This window comes from Elephas maximus, chromosome 3, assembly GCF_024166365.1.
Source record: "Elephas maximus indicus isolate mEleMax1 chromosome 3, mEleMax1 primary haplotype, whole genome shotgun sequence".
NCBI classification, from domain to species: Eukaryota; Metazoa; Chordata; class Mammalia; order Proboscidea; family Elephantidae; genus Elephas; species Elephas maximus.
Genome location: NC_064821.1, coordinates 161,682,171 through 161,697,308, shown reverse-complemented (window position 1 = coordinate 161,697,308; position 15,138 = coordinate 161,682,171). Strand labels below are relative to the sequence as shown.

The window sequence follows — 15,138 nt, the reverse complement described above, 5'->3', positions numbered from 1 at the left end:
GCGATCATTGCATTACTGCCAAACCACTGAGAATCGTGGCCAGCCAAGTTGACACACAACCTTAATCATCACATCTGTTTCTTTACCTGAGCTTAAAACCTTGAAGTTGTACTCTGTGTCTTACCTCCTTCCATCAATAGGTACTACTTCAGATTTTATATTTTTAGTTCTATCTTTCATCTATTGTTCTTTTCCATGTCCACTGTTGTCACCTATAGTTTTTCTTGTCCTTAGCATACTGAAATATAATGATTCTTTGTATCTCCACTTGCTCTTCTTCAATATATCCTGAAAAATAACACTGAATTCATTCTCACAAAGGTATACTGATCATATCACCCATTGGATCAGAAATCTTCAATAATTTACCATTGCTTAAATAATAAAGTCTAAGCCAAAGGTTGAACTTCCACAACTTGACTCCAACCAACTTTTTTCCCACTATTTCCTAATACTAGCTAGGCTCTCAGCAAATTGAAGCTACTGCTAATCCTCTCACACACCCAGAACTCTCCTATTGCCAAAGTTTTATTCATTCTTCTCTTAAAGTGCCCTTTCATCAATAGTTTTTGCATTTTTTATGACCCAGTTCAAATATCAAATATATATGGATATGTAAGTGTTTAGTTATCTAGTGCTGTTGTAACAAAAATACCACAAGTGGGTGGCTTTAACAAACAGAAATAAATCTTCTCACAGTAGGAGGCTAGAAATCCGAATTCAGGGTGCTGTCTCTAGGGGAAGGCTTTCTCTCTGTTGGCTCTGGGGGACTGTCCTTGTCTCTTTGAGCTTCTGCTCCTAGGAGATCTTCATGTGGCTTGGCATCTCTCTTCAACCATCTCTGCTTCCTTGTTTAATCTTTTATACCTCAAAAGAGATTAGCTCAAAACACTCCCTGCACTAATCCTGCCTCATTAACATAACAAAGACAACCCATTTCCAAATGGGATTATAACCACAAGCATAGAGGTTAGGATTTACAACACATATTTTGGGGGGACATAATTCAATCCATAACAATATGTATATATACACACACGTCATTAGATGCTGTTGAGTTGGTCCCCAACTCATGGGAACCCCACGCATGATGAGATTAGACTTGTGATCATATATCTGTAATGTAGAGCAGTATATGATTCATGTCATCGGAGAAGTACACAATGGTAGAGAAGTCAAGTGTAGAGATTTTATCTCCATTACTAGATTATATAATGTCCTTTAAGATAGAGTCTAGTTTTCCATTTTTATGTGTGGTAAGATTTCATACTGTCCCTTGTATATAATAATAAAAAAAAAAAATAATAGGTACCACATATCTATTTGATATATAGCTAGAATGCACAGGTACTGAATGAAGGAATGCATATGTAACTTGGTGAATGTCCAACCTTTGTAATAAATCATCTACCTTAGTAAGATTACAAGTTTAATTGGTGACAGAGACTTGCGTTTTAATTTTTATTCTCATTGCCTGATACCTCAGAGATAGCCAATATTGTTGGTTTTATTCCATTTGCAGTTATTGCGCATACACTATGTCTCAGGCGTTTTGCTAAATCCTTGCAAGGAGGAAGACACAGTCTTTGCTTTAAGACATTTAAATTTATGATCTTAAAGATAGAATTAAGGGGATTAGAAAATAGCATTTTGACTCTCCGTGTTTTCCTGGCACAAATACAATACTTGCCCTGTGTGTGATTACTGAGATTGCACTGTCAAGGATATTTGCTTCCACAGGTAAGAAGAGAACATCATGCTCAGTCATTATCTCAATATTGTGAGAGATGTGTGCTGATCCCTTGGCTCCGTCCTCTCCAGCAGCCATGGCAAACAACTCCACTTTTAGTTCTGCCTGCAAACCAGCTGCTACCTATAAGACACAAGACACAAAGCTTGGTAAAAAGTTGTTTGTTTTTTTGGAGGAGCAGGGCATAGTGACAAAGGCCCAAATTTGTTCTGCTTTTCAAAGGCTCTGATAATACCACAATCCAAATCCTGGCACACTAGAGTTCTCCAGTAGCTAAAATAGAGTGATCTCCTTCAGTGAAAACAGGTCCTCTTGGGATTTCTCCTTGTAATAAATGGTAGGTGACATGATGATAGAGGTAAGTTTTTCCTTAACTTAAGCCAATTTTTTTCCCCCAATAATAACACATTCAAGAATAGCAGTGATAATGGAACCCTACCAATAAGATGACAGAGAAACAAGTATATTACGTTAAGGAGTTCTCCCAAGTACTCAGGAAGAAAAGTGGAATCTACAAGCTTTCAAATAGCATATCCAAAGTACAGCAGACAGGGAACACTAGATTGTGATACTTCTCTTTCCCCCGCATTTCCCCTGAGCTGCAGACTCAAATAACCAGTTACCTTCTCAACCTCTCCACATGGCTATGGAATAGTATTTTCAACAAAACTTATGTCCTCCTCCACCCACACACCTTGATCCTCCCCAGGCCTTCCATGCCTCCCACCATTTGCACCATTATTCGTTTAGTTCAATCAAAAATCCTAGGATTGAAGCATCTCTGATTTTTCTGTTACCTCTGAGCTTCTTCTCCCCCTACCCAATATATTAGCAAGTTTTTCTGGTTCAACCTCCATAATATATTAACTATCTCCACTATCATGTAGTCCAAGCCACCGTCATCTCCCACCTGGATCTTTGTAAAAATCTGAGACAATCTTACCCCTTATAGTTCATTCCTCACACAGCAGACACAGGAATGTTTTTAAAAATGTAAGTTCAACCATCTTACCACGTCTACTTTTCTAAATTTTTTTTTTCTAAAATTTGAAGTCTTGCAGTGGTCTTTAACGGACATCCATGATCTTAGTCCTTCATACTTACCTGACCTCATTTCCTACCTGTCTTGTTCTTGCTCACTGTGCTCCAGCTATACTGACCTTTCTGTTCTTCTAACAAACCACGTTTGTTCTCTCCATGCCTCACCCCACACCTCAGAGCCTTGCTATACTTGCTGTTCCCCCTGCCTGGAATATATTCCACCAGGACTCTGCTGGATTGGCTCCTAATTCTTCCGACTAGATGTAAGCTCCATAAGGGCAAGGACCTTCTCTGTCTTGTTCCGTTTGTTATCCCCAGCAACTAGGCCTAGAACTATGCCTGGAAAGTGTAAGTGCTTGATAAATAATTGTTGGAAAGTTTTGAATAAAGAAATGAATGCCGATAAAATATGCTCGTGTATCATATATGCTTGGAGAATAATAAGGTACATCAAAGGCCTTAAGAAATCCTGCAGTAAAACCAAATGAAACCCTGTATAACTTGGCTTAATACTGTTACCAAACTTATTTGTTTGAAACTTTTTTTTTTTCTTCTAAGTAACACCCATTAAGAGTCCATGGAAATATTATTAGAACTCACACTGGGAAATGCTGTTTTAGGTCAACTCAACTCATAAACCCATTGCCATTGAGTGGACTCTGACTCATAGTGACCCTGTAGGACAGAGTAAAACTGACCCATTAGGTTTCCAAGGAGCAGATGGTGGATTTGAACTGCTGACCTTTTGGTTAGCACCCTGAGCTCTTAACCACTTCATCAGCAGGGCCCCAATGGGTCAACCCTACAGCAGCCACCTACTTACAACCAGGTGTTAGGGACTCCCCACCCCCAATCTCCACCACAAAGAACCAATGTTCTTAATGTTATCCCACTTCTGGTGCCTAGCAAGGTGCCTGATACGTTGTTGGTGCTCAAGAAGTGATGAAGTGCTTCTTTTTACTGTTGTTCTACAATAAAATAGGGGCAATGAGGTGACAGTATATGTAGACGTCAAAGAACAATTATTAGCTATCTAGTTCAGGAACAAAACTGTTGGGTCCTGTTGCCAAGTCCTTGACTTTGTCCTTTCTCTTCAGATTTACAACATTAAAACAGTAACAACACCACCAAAAAATCCCAAAACTGTATTAATTTATTTTTATGTGGTGCTAAACTTGGTGCCTTATCAAGTAGTAAAAATGTGATACTCTTCCCTGAAAAAAAAATTAAGTATAGATATATGTATTGGAAGAATAGTGTTTTGAGGAGCACATTCTGGGAAATGCTATTGTAAACATAAGGCAAAGAAAACAAGCAAATCTAGTTAGTATTTCACATGTTGGAGATAAATGCAACTCTTAAGGAACTCAACCATTAAACAAATATTTGAGTGCTTACTAGTTTGAATCAATGGAAGTGAAACAGTTACGGATGCTGAGATAAGAAATTCTGACAATGGTGTTATTGAGAGGGCACTGTCAAACTAATGGTGGATTAAGAGATTTTTCTAGCCATTTTAAGGATTTATTTTATGGCAAATGAAAGAAGATAAAGTATGGGTCAAAAGTCAAAGTAACAGTGATAGAAAATGCTCTTTATTGAAATAAACTTATCTGTTATTTTTCTCCATCCTCTCTGATTTGGCTTCTGACCTGATGTAATATGTGCCAGGAATTGCCAAGGCACCGTGAGTAGAAAAACAAATGAAGCACAGTCTTTGCCATCAAGGAATTCAATGACTAATGGAAGAGAGAGGCAGGAAAATATAAGTGCTCCGCTAGTAGTAAGTACTCTGAAAGGGTATCTACAGGTTGCCGTAGCAGCATGGTAGAGAGAGGTCTTAACTTAGCTTGAGCTTGGGGGGCAGGAAATGGGGATAGTGTCTTACTTATCTAGTGCTGCTATAACAGAAATATCATAAGTGCATAGCTTGGACAAAAATTTATTCTCTCACAGTCTAGGAGGTTAGAAGTCCAAATTCAGAGTATAAGCTCCAGGGGAAGGCTCTCTCTCTCGGCTCTGGGGGAAGGTCCTTGTCATCAATCTTTCCCTGGTCTGGGAGCTTCTCAGTGCAGAGACCGGGGGTCCAAAGGATGCACTCACTCCCAGCTCTTGTTTTTTGGTGGTATGAGGCCCCATGTCTCTCTGCTTACTTCTCTCTTTTATATTTCAAAAGTGATTGACTTAACATATGACCTAATCTTGTAGATTGAAAACTCCCTCATTAACGTAACTGCCTCTAATCCTGCCTCATTAACATCATAGAGGTAGGATTTACAACACATAGGAAAATCACATCAGATGACAAAACAGTGGACTATCACACGGTACTGGGAATAATGGCCTAGCCAAATTGATACACATTTTTGGAGGACACAATTCAATCCGTAACAGATAGAAACAATGATAGGAAGCTTCCTAGAAGATTGATTCCAGATGGATATCGTGGTGGTTTTAAAACATGCTCACAAATTTTTTTTGCACTCCTCCCTTCAAGAAGTGAAACTTAATATCCCTCCCCTTGATAATGGGCTAAACTTAGTGATTCATTTCTAACAAAAAGAAAATGCAGAAGTAATGATGAATAACTTTTACAGGCCATAAAATTCATGTGGCTTCCTCATTCTCCCTCTCTTCTCGTATCACTTACTTTTAGGGAAGTCACCTATCAATCTCATGGGGACACTGAAGTAGCAGTGTGAAGAGGTCCACATAGTAAGGAACCGAGGCCTCCTCCATAGTCAACCAGCAACTGAGGCCTTCTGCCAAAGCTGTGTGAGTGAACCATCTTGGATATGGACACGCCAAGCCTTCAGATGACTACAGTCCAGGCTGATGTCCTGACTACAATGATGTGAGAGAACATTATCCAGACTCATCCAGTTAAGCCACTCCCAAACTCATGCCCCACAGAAACAATGAGATAGTAGATATTTGTTGTTAAAATCTACTAAGTTGTGGGCAATTTGTCACTCACCAATAGGTAACTAATATAGATTTTGGTACCTGGAAAACTGTGCTACTTAAAAAAAAAAAGACGTAAAATGTAACGGGGCAGTGGGTAGAAGCTGAAAGAACTTTGAGGAAGATGTATATGAAAGCTTTAGGATCCTTGAAGAAACTTCACAGAAGCATGGCGGCTTCTGAGGAGGGCTTTTATTGAGACACTTATTGGAGAAAATCCTTTTGGAAAAAAAAAGGGGATCTTCATTGTATAGTAGCAGACATTTAGCAATACAGTTGCTTGCGGTAATGTATAAAGTAGAAAATATGTCTAATGAACTGGGTGATCCAGCTAAATATATTTCTAGGCATAGCATTGAAGATGCATCCTGGTTTCTTCTTGCAGCTTATACTAAAATATAAGGAGACTTGAGCTGAAGTAAGGAATGTTAAACAAAAAGGAGCCAGGACTTGTGGGGTTTGGAAATTCCCAGCTGCTCCAGATGGCAATTGATACTAAAACTAACAAACGTCTTCCAGGCAAAGGTTAAACCCAGCGCACTTCCAGAAAAACATGGTCTAAAGATGAATCCGAGGTCATGGCTATAAAATCCAGTGTTAAGACCTCAGAGAGACTGAAGACGGTGCCTCCGAGAACCGTCCAAAAAATAGGGTTTCTAAGAAGCTTAAGGATGATATCCTTCCTCAGTCTCAGCAGAAACCCAAAGTAGATTTGTTGGTGTGGCTTTTGTCCAATGGAGTGAACCTCAATAAGATTTATAGGAGACTCACAAAAAAAATTTTTTTAAGAATTATATTGGCAGAAATATCACCAGCTTGTATTGAAGGGAATCACAATAACACAAAATCAAAAGAGGCCTCTGGACCACAAATCCTACTGGCAGGAAGCAGGCTACAAAAACTACGCAGCTGAAAACATGGGCTATCTTTTACGGAAAATGAAAGATGAGTCAAACGGTAGAAGAAAGAACTCAAGGGAAAAACCAAGAGCCATGGAGAATCACCCCATAAATTAGTTAGGTAAATTATATTAAGTGAATGGGACCTAGGATAAATTGTTGAAGGGGCAAACCAGGTGCTATTTAGAAAAAAAGGATAAGGACACTAAATGCCAAGGTGTTAGAAATGGCACTGAAGGCAAACTTTTGCAATACCCATAATTTTGCTATTTCTTGAATGTCAGTAGTGAATTCCTGTCTACTGGCATCCTTGCAGATACAGTAAATTTAATCTAAATAAAGATAAATTTAATCTAAGAAATTGTGTGAATCCCCATAACATCCCTGCCCTGCCCTTCAGTGGTTCCTCATACAAGACTTTAAAGTGACGAAGCCAGTAGAGGGAGGCAGAATTAGTTTAAACGCCGAAACTGCTTAGATCTGAAAACTACATGGAAGAGGTCAGCACCAACTGAGAAACCAGATCTGTAATGAAGAAGAAACCCAGTAAGGCATGGGCTTCTTGCCTTGTTCGCTGAAATGAACACCAGCCAGGAAAGAAAAGTTGTTTACATTCTGAGCCTTTCTAAGTTGTTTTTATGTTTCTAAGGAGGTTTCTAAAAAATAGACTTGGGAAGAGTTATCTGGAAAAAATAAATCAGAAACTCCCACATGGAAAGCAATTAGGTAGGGATGGGATTTTTTTTTTTTTCCAATAATACTTTCATAAATAAGGGGACCAAAAAATGTTTTAACTTTTTGAACAATGTGCTTATGAATGTATGTATACTGGAGGGGATCCAACAGCTCCGTTTCTAAGAATCAGACCCTTCGTCCTCCAAGCCCCACAATTGGAGCAGGGCTGGGTAATGACGAAATTCTGCATGATGGGAGCTGGAATATTGCCATTGTACAGGTTTACTCAAGCTTTGAGCACATTCCTTTAGCTCTGGCAACTAACCAAGCTGAACAGTGGTTAGATTTACATTTGGGGAAGTCTATAGACTATATTTTTGCCAGACCCAAAACCTACCGTCAAAAAGAAAAAAAAACTAACAGTATAGAGTGAGCTTCAAAGAACACACGCTGGTTTTTTTAGTACCTATAGAGGTTGATCCAGCAGTCATTTCGGCTTTTGGCTTAATCCCTACTTGAAATTAAAATGAGATTTTCGAACTTCCCAGAACAGTGGAAGGGGGGCTTGCTTTGTTCTATGCTTTATGTTGTGAAGATGCTGAAATCTTGACATAGTACACTGATGAATTATTTCAGAGAGGTACTAGTGTGTTAGTAAATTTAATCCCAAAATATATATGTTTGGAGTTTCCACCTGCATACTACTGTTTTATAAATAGGATAGTAGAGTAGGAGGGGGGCTAAGAAATGACCTGGTCCGAAGCTCTTTTTTTTTTTTTTTTTTTACAGATGAGGAAAACAAGGCTCAGAAGATAAATTAATTACCAACACTCCTGAGCTGCTTGGTGTCATGGTCATAACAAGAAGCCTCTTGACTTTCCACTATACCAAACTGTCCCCTTCTGCATCAATGTGTAACAACTGTGGCTGCATTAAGATCCTCGGACTCAGCACTGTGTGCTGCTGTTGGGCTTTGTGCCCTTCCTGCGCGCGCATTCGCATCAGTCGAAGCATGTGACCATCTGTGATGAATGGTCCTTGTATCTACCAGGCTTCCTCATTTCATTCTCTTGCTCAATCACACATCTCTTGACTACCCACTATGTGCCCATCTCTGTAAACTCCTTATTTGTCTTACTCATTTTTAACATCCTGTGTACCCTGGCCCTGTCAGTGGCATATGGGAGGAAACGGAACCCTGTTTATTGAGGGGGTATTAATGCAGCCAGATGCAGCACTGTCCAAGACGGAATCTGCCTCGAAACAAATGTTAAGATTTACATGAGTGATTTTATCATACGTTGAGACGAACTTTTGTTTACATCAGATTATATTTCTGAAATTACAATTTAAAGTAAGTGGGAATATACAATTAATATACTTTTGTTTTTTTACTAAACATTACATTTTTGGCAATGTATTGAATAAAATCAGAACAAGTTGAAATATTTTTACTTGTGTTTTCAGAGATCTCTGGAGAAATTAGCCAGCTTTTAACTTTAATAAATATACTATTCTTAGTATGGCATTAAACAATATTCTCTGGCAAATTCCAAGACAGAAAACCAGATTTACATACAATACAAAGAGTAGAATAATGATTTGTTTCTCAAAACGCTTTTTTATTTTGCAGAAGGATTTATTACAGGATAACTTCAAGTAATCAGCTTTTCAAGTGCATTTTAAGTCATATTCAAGTTTTAAAAAGGACATTTTCATCCAACTGTACAGGAACACTACTCTTGTGACAAGTGAGTTGAACTTCAGAAATGTTCCCATAGCTGGAAGTTTCAACTCTATTAACACATAAGATCTGTCTCATGATTATTGCGTGAACATTATATGAAAGGAAACCCTGGTGGCGTAGTGGTTAAGTGCTATGGTAGCTAACCAAAGGGTCGGCAGTTTGAATCCGCCAGGCGCTCCTTGGAAACTCTACGGGGCAGTTCTACCCTGTCCTGTAGGGTCGCTATGAGTCGGAATCGGCTTGATGACACTGGGTTTGGTTTTTTTGGTTTATAATATGAAATGAGTCACATTGTATCAATACTGAATACCTGATATCAGTACCAGACAATCTTTTGTTTATACTACCTTAAAAATTATACTTCTATGTGCTTTAAGGCACCCTGGTGGTGCAGTGGTTAAGTGCTTGGCTGCTAACTAAAAGGTTGACAGTTTGAACCCACCAACCTCTCTGTGGGAGAAAAGACCTGGTGATCTGCTCCCGTGGAGATTACAGCCTAGGAAACCTAGGGTTGCTATGAGTCAGAATCCACTCTGGCACACAGCAACAACACAACATGCTTTAAACTGAATGGGTAGAATAATTAAAAAACACACTTCATTGGAAACTTACACACGTGCACACACAGACACAGACACACACAACATGAAACACATAGGACTTACAGGCCCAGGTTTGTAAGTCACTTTCAGTCCTGTGCTGGGTGGGGGCTGTTTCACTCTAAACCTAACAGGCAAAAAGATGGGAATAAATTAATGCCGTAATGAAAAACATAAGCAGTGAATGAACTGGCAAGCTGTAAAATCAGAAAGGTGTTAATATTCACTACACAGGAGCAAGGGGTCCATATCATTAGGAAAAACAGCTTACTATTCAATTGGGAAAAGAATCTTGGGCCCATTTCACAACTACCTTTTCAACAGTTTTCATCAGAGTAAAACTGACTCCAACGTGAGTCTTGATGCTTTGTTACTGGCTGCTGACGAATGGCTTGGGCCTGGGCAGAGTGTTGTGAGTGTTTGGCTGGTGTGTGCATTTCAGCGTAGCAGTCAGCATGAACACAAATATTGGCTGCCAGACCACTAAGCTGAAGAATAAAGGCTTCTTTGGAAAGCAGTGGAGCATGGGAGCCAGCCTTGGTATGGGGTTTGCATGTTTAGGGAGAGGAGAAACAGAAAGAGCTCAGAAAACATTGAGGAACTTGAAAAGCTCTGCGCTCACACATGGTGCCTATTGCTCTCTTTCCTTTCCTGTGGTTTGTGGGTTCTGCCTGAAGGTTAAAGACCTGGAGTGAATTAAAATGCCAAGGAAAGCCTACCTCCACTCTGACCCTCAGCCCCACTCCCTCTGCCATGAACTTTGCTGCTCTGCCCTGTAGTGACTGAATTTAATGAGTTGTGCAGTGATATCTCTAAAACTAACCATCTACACTGGGTAGATAGGATCTGCATGGATGGGTTTTATTGGTATGAGGTTCACTCTCTATTTCTCCCACCCACTTTGTTGGCAACAACCTGAAAAATCAACAATGTCTGATCTAGTGGCCTAAGTCCTTCATCAGGTCTGTTTCTGAGATAGCAAACATTATTCCTGAAGTTGGGGGGGTTCCTCCTGAAGTGGGGCAGTGATCTTTTAAATTGAATGCACCCATAGTTTTGCTCCATTTAATTTTCAATTCTGAATCCACGATCAAAATCTTGAAGAATGTGCCACTTACACTGAGAATAACTCTGCAATTGAAATAAACATTTATTCCATTTTTATGACAAAAATAAAACAAAATCCTACATGATGCTTAGGGTTTAATTCACAATAGGACAGGGAGAGATACTGTAATTGGGAATGGTCATGACTATAGATATAAGGTAAGATTGACCTGAGGGAAAGGACTGAAATCTCACACAAAAATGGTGACCACACTTGTGATAATAGAGATGCCTCAGTGTAGTCGAGATAGCAATGAACTGGTGCTTCTGAGACCTTGTATCTACCCTCTCTTTGGCCTCTACAAGAGCTTAAAACAAAATACTCAATTTCTCCCATTGGAATAGTCTCTAAGGCCTCTGATCTTGATCTGGAAATTAGGGATTTACTGTTTTTTTCTTGTCATTGAATGCCAGATATAGTATATTTTCAACTGACAGCATGGACTGTGAGTGTGGGTATTTGTGATTATTTCTACGTCAGATCTTCATAGCTTTGTTGTTATGTTTTTAGGTGCTGTTGAGTGGGTTCCGACTCATAGTGACCCTATGTACAACACAATGAAACACCGCCCAGTCCTGTGCCATCCTCGCAATCGTTGCTATGTTGGAGTCCACTGGTGTAGCCATCTCGTTGAGGGTCTTCCTCTTTTTTGCTGACCCTCTATTTTACCAAGCATGATGTCCTTCTCCAGGGATTGGTCCTTCCTGATAACATGTTCATCTTTATAAGCTAAATTGATCTTAATGGCTCTGCCTCAATTATGCAGAAATAATGTAATTGAAAGCACTTTTGAGATTCTAAAGTGCAAACAAATGTCAGCTAGCATTATGATAGCTTGTAATAGATTTGAGAAACAGACTTTCAAGTTTTATGCTTTAGTTATTATTTTCCCCTTCATTTTTTGCTAGCACAGATCAGGCCTTGAGTTGCTTTTACCAAAGTATGAACAATGATTAACGGGAGGGCAAAGAAGTAACTATAACTACCACATAATTGTGGTTTGATAAATATCAATTTGTTGAAGACTGAATGAATGGATAAATTAGTGAGTAAAGGATGGAAGAGTATGAAGATTTAAGATTCAAGGCGTGATTATAGTTCAGTTCAGCAAACATTCACTGATTTAGGCAGCCAAAGGCAAGTCCCATAGAGCAGGGGGAGGTAACCTGAGCAGAATTTGGGGGCCTTGGCCTCACCTGCAGAAGTCCACTCCAACATTCTTGAGCTTTACGATGGTTGCATAGGTGTGTCCTTCCTTAAGAACTCCAAAGTTTACTGATGATGGGAGGAGATGGAATCCAAAAGGGGATGAATTTACATTATGAATGGCGGCAGATGCAACAGAGGATGTGTTCACTTTTCCTCCAACAGAATCATGTGCCTTCGCATTAAGGAAAAATTAATAAAATAAACTGGTGTTACTTTGGGTTCCCAGATAAGTAAAAGTCCTTGTCACCAAAGGAAAATACCTGCCTGGCTGGGGGAGGGAATGAACATTTATGGTCTCGTATAATCCTTACAACGGCCTTATAAGGACGGTATTTTAGGCTCTGTTTTAAGGATACAAAAGCTCAGGTGGTAAGTGGCAGAGTAAAGCTTCAAACTCAAATTTGCCTGATTCTAAAGTCTGTGCTCTTTCCTTTATGCCAGTGCTTACCAAGCTTTAGCTCTCATCAGGATCACCTGGAGGGCTTGTTAAAACACAGATTGCTGCACCCCTCTGAGTTTCTCATACATTAGGTCTGGGCTAGGGTCACAATTAGCATTTATAACAAGTTCTCTGGTGCTGGTGCAGTTGCTGCTGGCCAGGTAGCCACACTTTGAGAAACATTGCTGTACACCCTTGTCATTCCCCACATCAGCAGCACTGATGTCACCTGGAAATTTGTCAGAAATGCGGAATCTCAGTCCCAACCCCAGACCTACCGAACCCAAACCCATATTTTAACAAGACCCCCAGATAATCCATATGCACGTTAGTTTGAGAAGCACTTCTATCACGTATCAGCTATATACACTGCAATAAATCTTTGACAGCAATGGACACTGTGACATGAAATCATCAAATAATAATTATTAAAATATAACTCTTCGGCTCATGGAAGGGTTCCCAACAGAGCTGAGACAGAATCTTAAAAGCTCGAAGGAAGGAAGGAAGGAAGGAGCTTGGTTCTTTTGAAGACCTAAGGGAAACCCATGGTGGCTGAAGTACAGTGAGTATGGGACAAGCAAAAGGAGCCATGTCATGTGAGCCTTGTAGTTATGGTAAGCCATTTGGATTTTATTCTAAGAGTCATGAAAAGGGTGGCCAGTGAGCTCTCTACCAAATAGTGTGCTGGTAAACTGGCTGTCAGAAAAGAAGAAACTTGATTTGCAACAAAAAAACCAAAACCAAACCCACTGCCGTGGCGGCGATTCCGACTCAGTGTCTGCCGGTTTCTGTGTTGTAAGTACTCCCAGCATGGCTGATGTCAAGCTACCAATGTTTTAACAACTGGCTCATAAAATTTCTCTCATGAGGCTGTATGAACTGGGCTCCAGCACACCCTGAGCTGTCTCTGTGTGACTTAAAGTCCTTCGTGGTGAGATGGTAGGCACAGTGAACAGCAGTACCCAGTGGCTGGAAATAAACAACTTCAATGAGTCGAGATTATAGAAAAATGTCGATTAGCTCTGGAAACTTTGTTTCTATGTCTGTTTTACCTTTGGGAGAGGATGAGATTTGGGCTTGGAACTCAGCAAATAATGAGGCAACTTCACTTTATTTTTCCTTACTTGTCCCATAACATTCTGCAGCAATGACTGGGTTGGAATTTTCACGGGCACGTAACATTCTGGTTCTGTTAGAGAAAAAATTTAAATTATACCAAATTGGTATTTTATTCCAAGACATTTGAGGCAATACCAGAAATACCAGAGTATTTAAGAACATAAACCAACTTGGGAAGCCTTTTTTTAAAAGAGCTTATTTAAAACAACAAAGGCTTTTATTAATTATAATTTTATATATTTACATTTTACATGGCAATTTTACATAGATTATCTAATACAGGGCAGGGCACATGCTGTTAGCATCACCTTTTTTTTTAAATAAATGAGAAAAATAAGATTAAGAGGTTAAATGACTTGCCTATGATGAACTGAACTTAAATCCATGTCTTCAGTGTTCTTTTATTAAATTGACAAGGAACAATACAATAAAACATTGATGATTAAAGCTTTCTTAAAAATAGTGAGTGCAATATCAAGAATTTTTTTGATTCTACAGCTATATTTATAGTTCAAAAAGTGATATAGTGACTATAGATAAATAAAACCTAGGAATTAAATCCTCAGATCACTAAATGTGGTAATCGTTCTTTTCCTCAGTTACGTGAGTGACTAAGCAAGGGTAGATATCTATGTAGCTGCAGCTGTGTATATTTGTTCCAAATATCCAAGAGGTTAAAATAAGAATTTGTGTTTTAGATCATCATATATAAACATTCTTTCTTGTATTTAAATCATCAAGAGAGGAAAGGGAAAAGGACCTGTCATGTATTGAACTGTATCCCCCCAAAATACCTGTCAGCTTGGCTAGAACATGACTCCCAGTATTGTATGACTGTCTACCATTTTGTCATCTGATGTGATTCCCTAAGTGTTGTAAATCCTATCACTATGATGTAATGAGATGGATTAGTGGCAGTTATATTGATGAGATCTAGAAGATTAGATAGTGTCTTAAGCCAATCGCTTTTGAGGTATAAAAGAGAAGTGAGTGGAGAGACATGGGGACCTCACACCATCAAGAAAGCAGGTGCCAGGAGCAAAGCACCCCCGTAGGACCTAAGGTTCCTGCGCTGAGATGCTCCTAGACAAGGACCTTCCTCCAGAGCTGATAGAGAGAGAAAGCCTGCCCCTGGAGCTGGCGCCCTGAATTCAAACTTCTAGCCTGCTGGACTGTGAGAGAATAAACCTCTCTTTGTTAAAGTCATCCACTTGTGCTATTTTGTTATAGCAGCACTACATGACTAAGACAGGATCCGTATATGAGCAACCACTCTCTGCAGGGGAGTACCACACTTGGTTTGTAAATATAGAGTTTTGCTCCATTCTCATAAACTCTGAGCTAGGGGGCTATGACAACTATAACCTATGCTCAGCACTCTCCCCATCCTTCACCTCCACACTCCTATATCGGGGCAGATTAACCAGTAAGCACAGTATGCACTGGCTAGCACTGAGCAAGGTATGGACAAGCTTTCGATTGTATTTACTTGAGAATCTGTGGTGAGCAATTTCACATAGGTTTCACCACATCTTTGATGTGATGGGAGACAGGTGAAATTGTGCACTGCAGATTGGTGGGAAGG

At 39.6% G+C, this 15,138-nt stretch overlaps 1 protein-coding gene across 4 annotated transcripts in view; it reads right to left on the bottom strand.

Moving 5' to 3' along the window:
* SPAG17 (sperm associated antigen 17) overlaps positions 1 to 15,138 on the bottom strand; it is a 257,638-nt gene that overhangs the window by 3,275 nt on the left and 239,225 nt on the right. For 3 of the 4 annotated variants that reach the window (XM_049879966.1, XM_049879965.1, XM_049879967.1), the window contains 4 exons: positions 13,487 to 13,623; positions 11,980 to 12,164; positions 9,742 to 9,802; positions 1,729 to 1,873 (listed from right to left, as the gene is read on the bottom strand). In XM_049879966.1, coding sequence (XP_049735923.1) covers positions 1,729 to 1,873; positions 9,742 to 9,802; positions 11,980 to 12,164; positions 13,487 to 13,623 — 528 coding nt within the window. Of the gene's footprint in view, positions 1 to 1,728; positions 1,874 to 9,741; positions 9,803 to 11,979; positions 12,165 to 12,884; positions 13,404 to 13,486; positions 13,624 to 15,138 lie in introns of those variants that run through there. The other variant, XM_049879968.1, reaches the window with a different exon arrangement.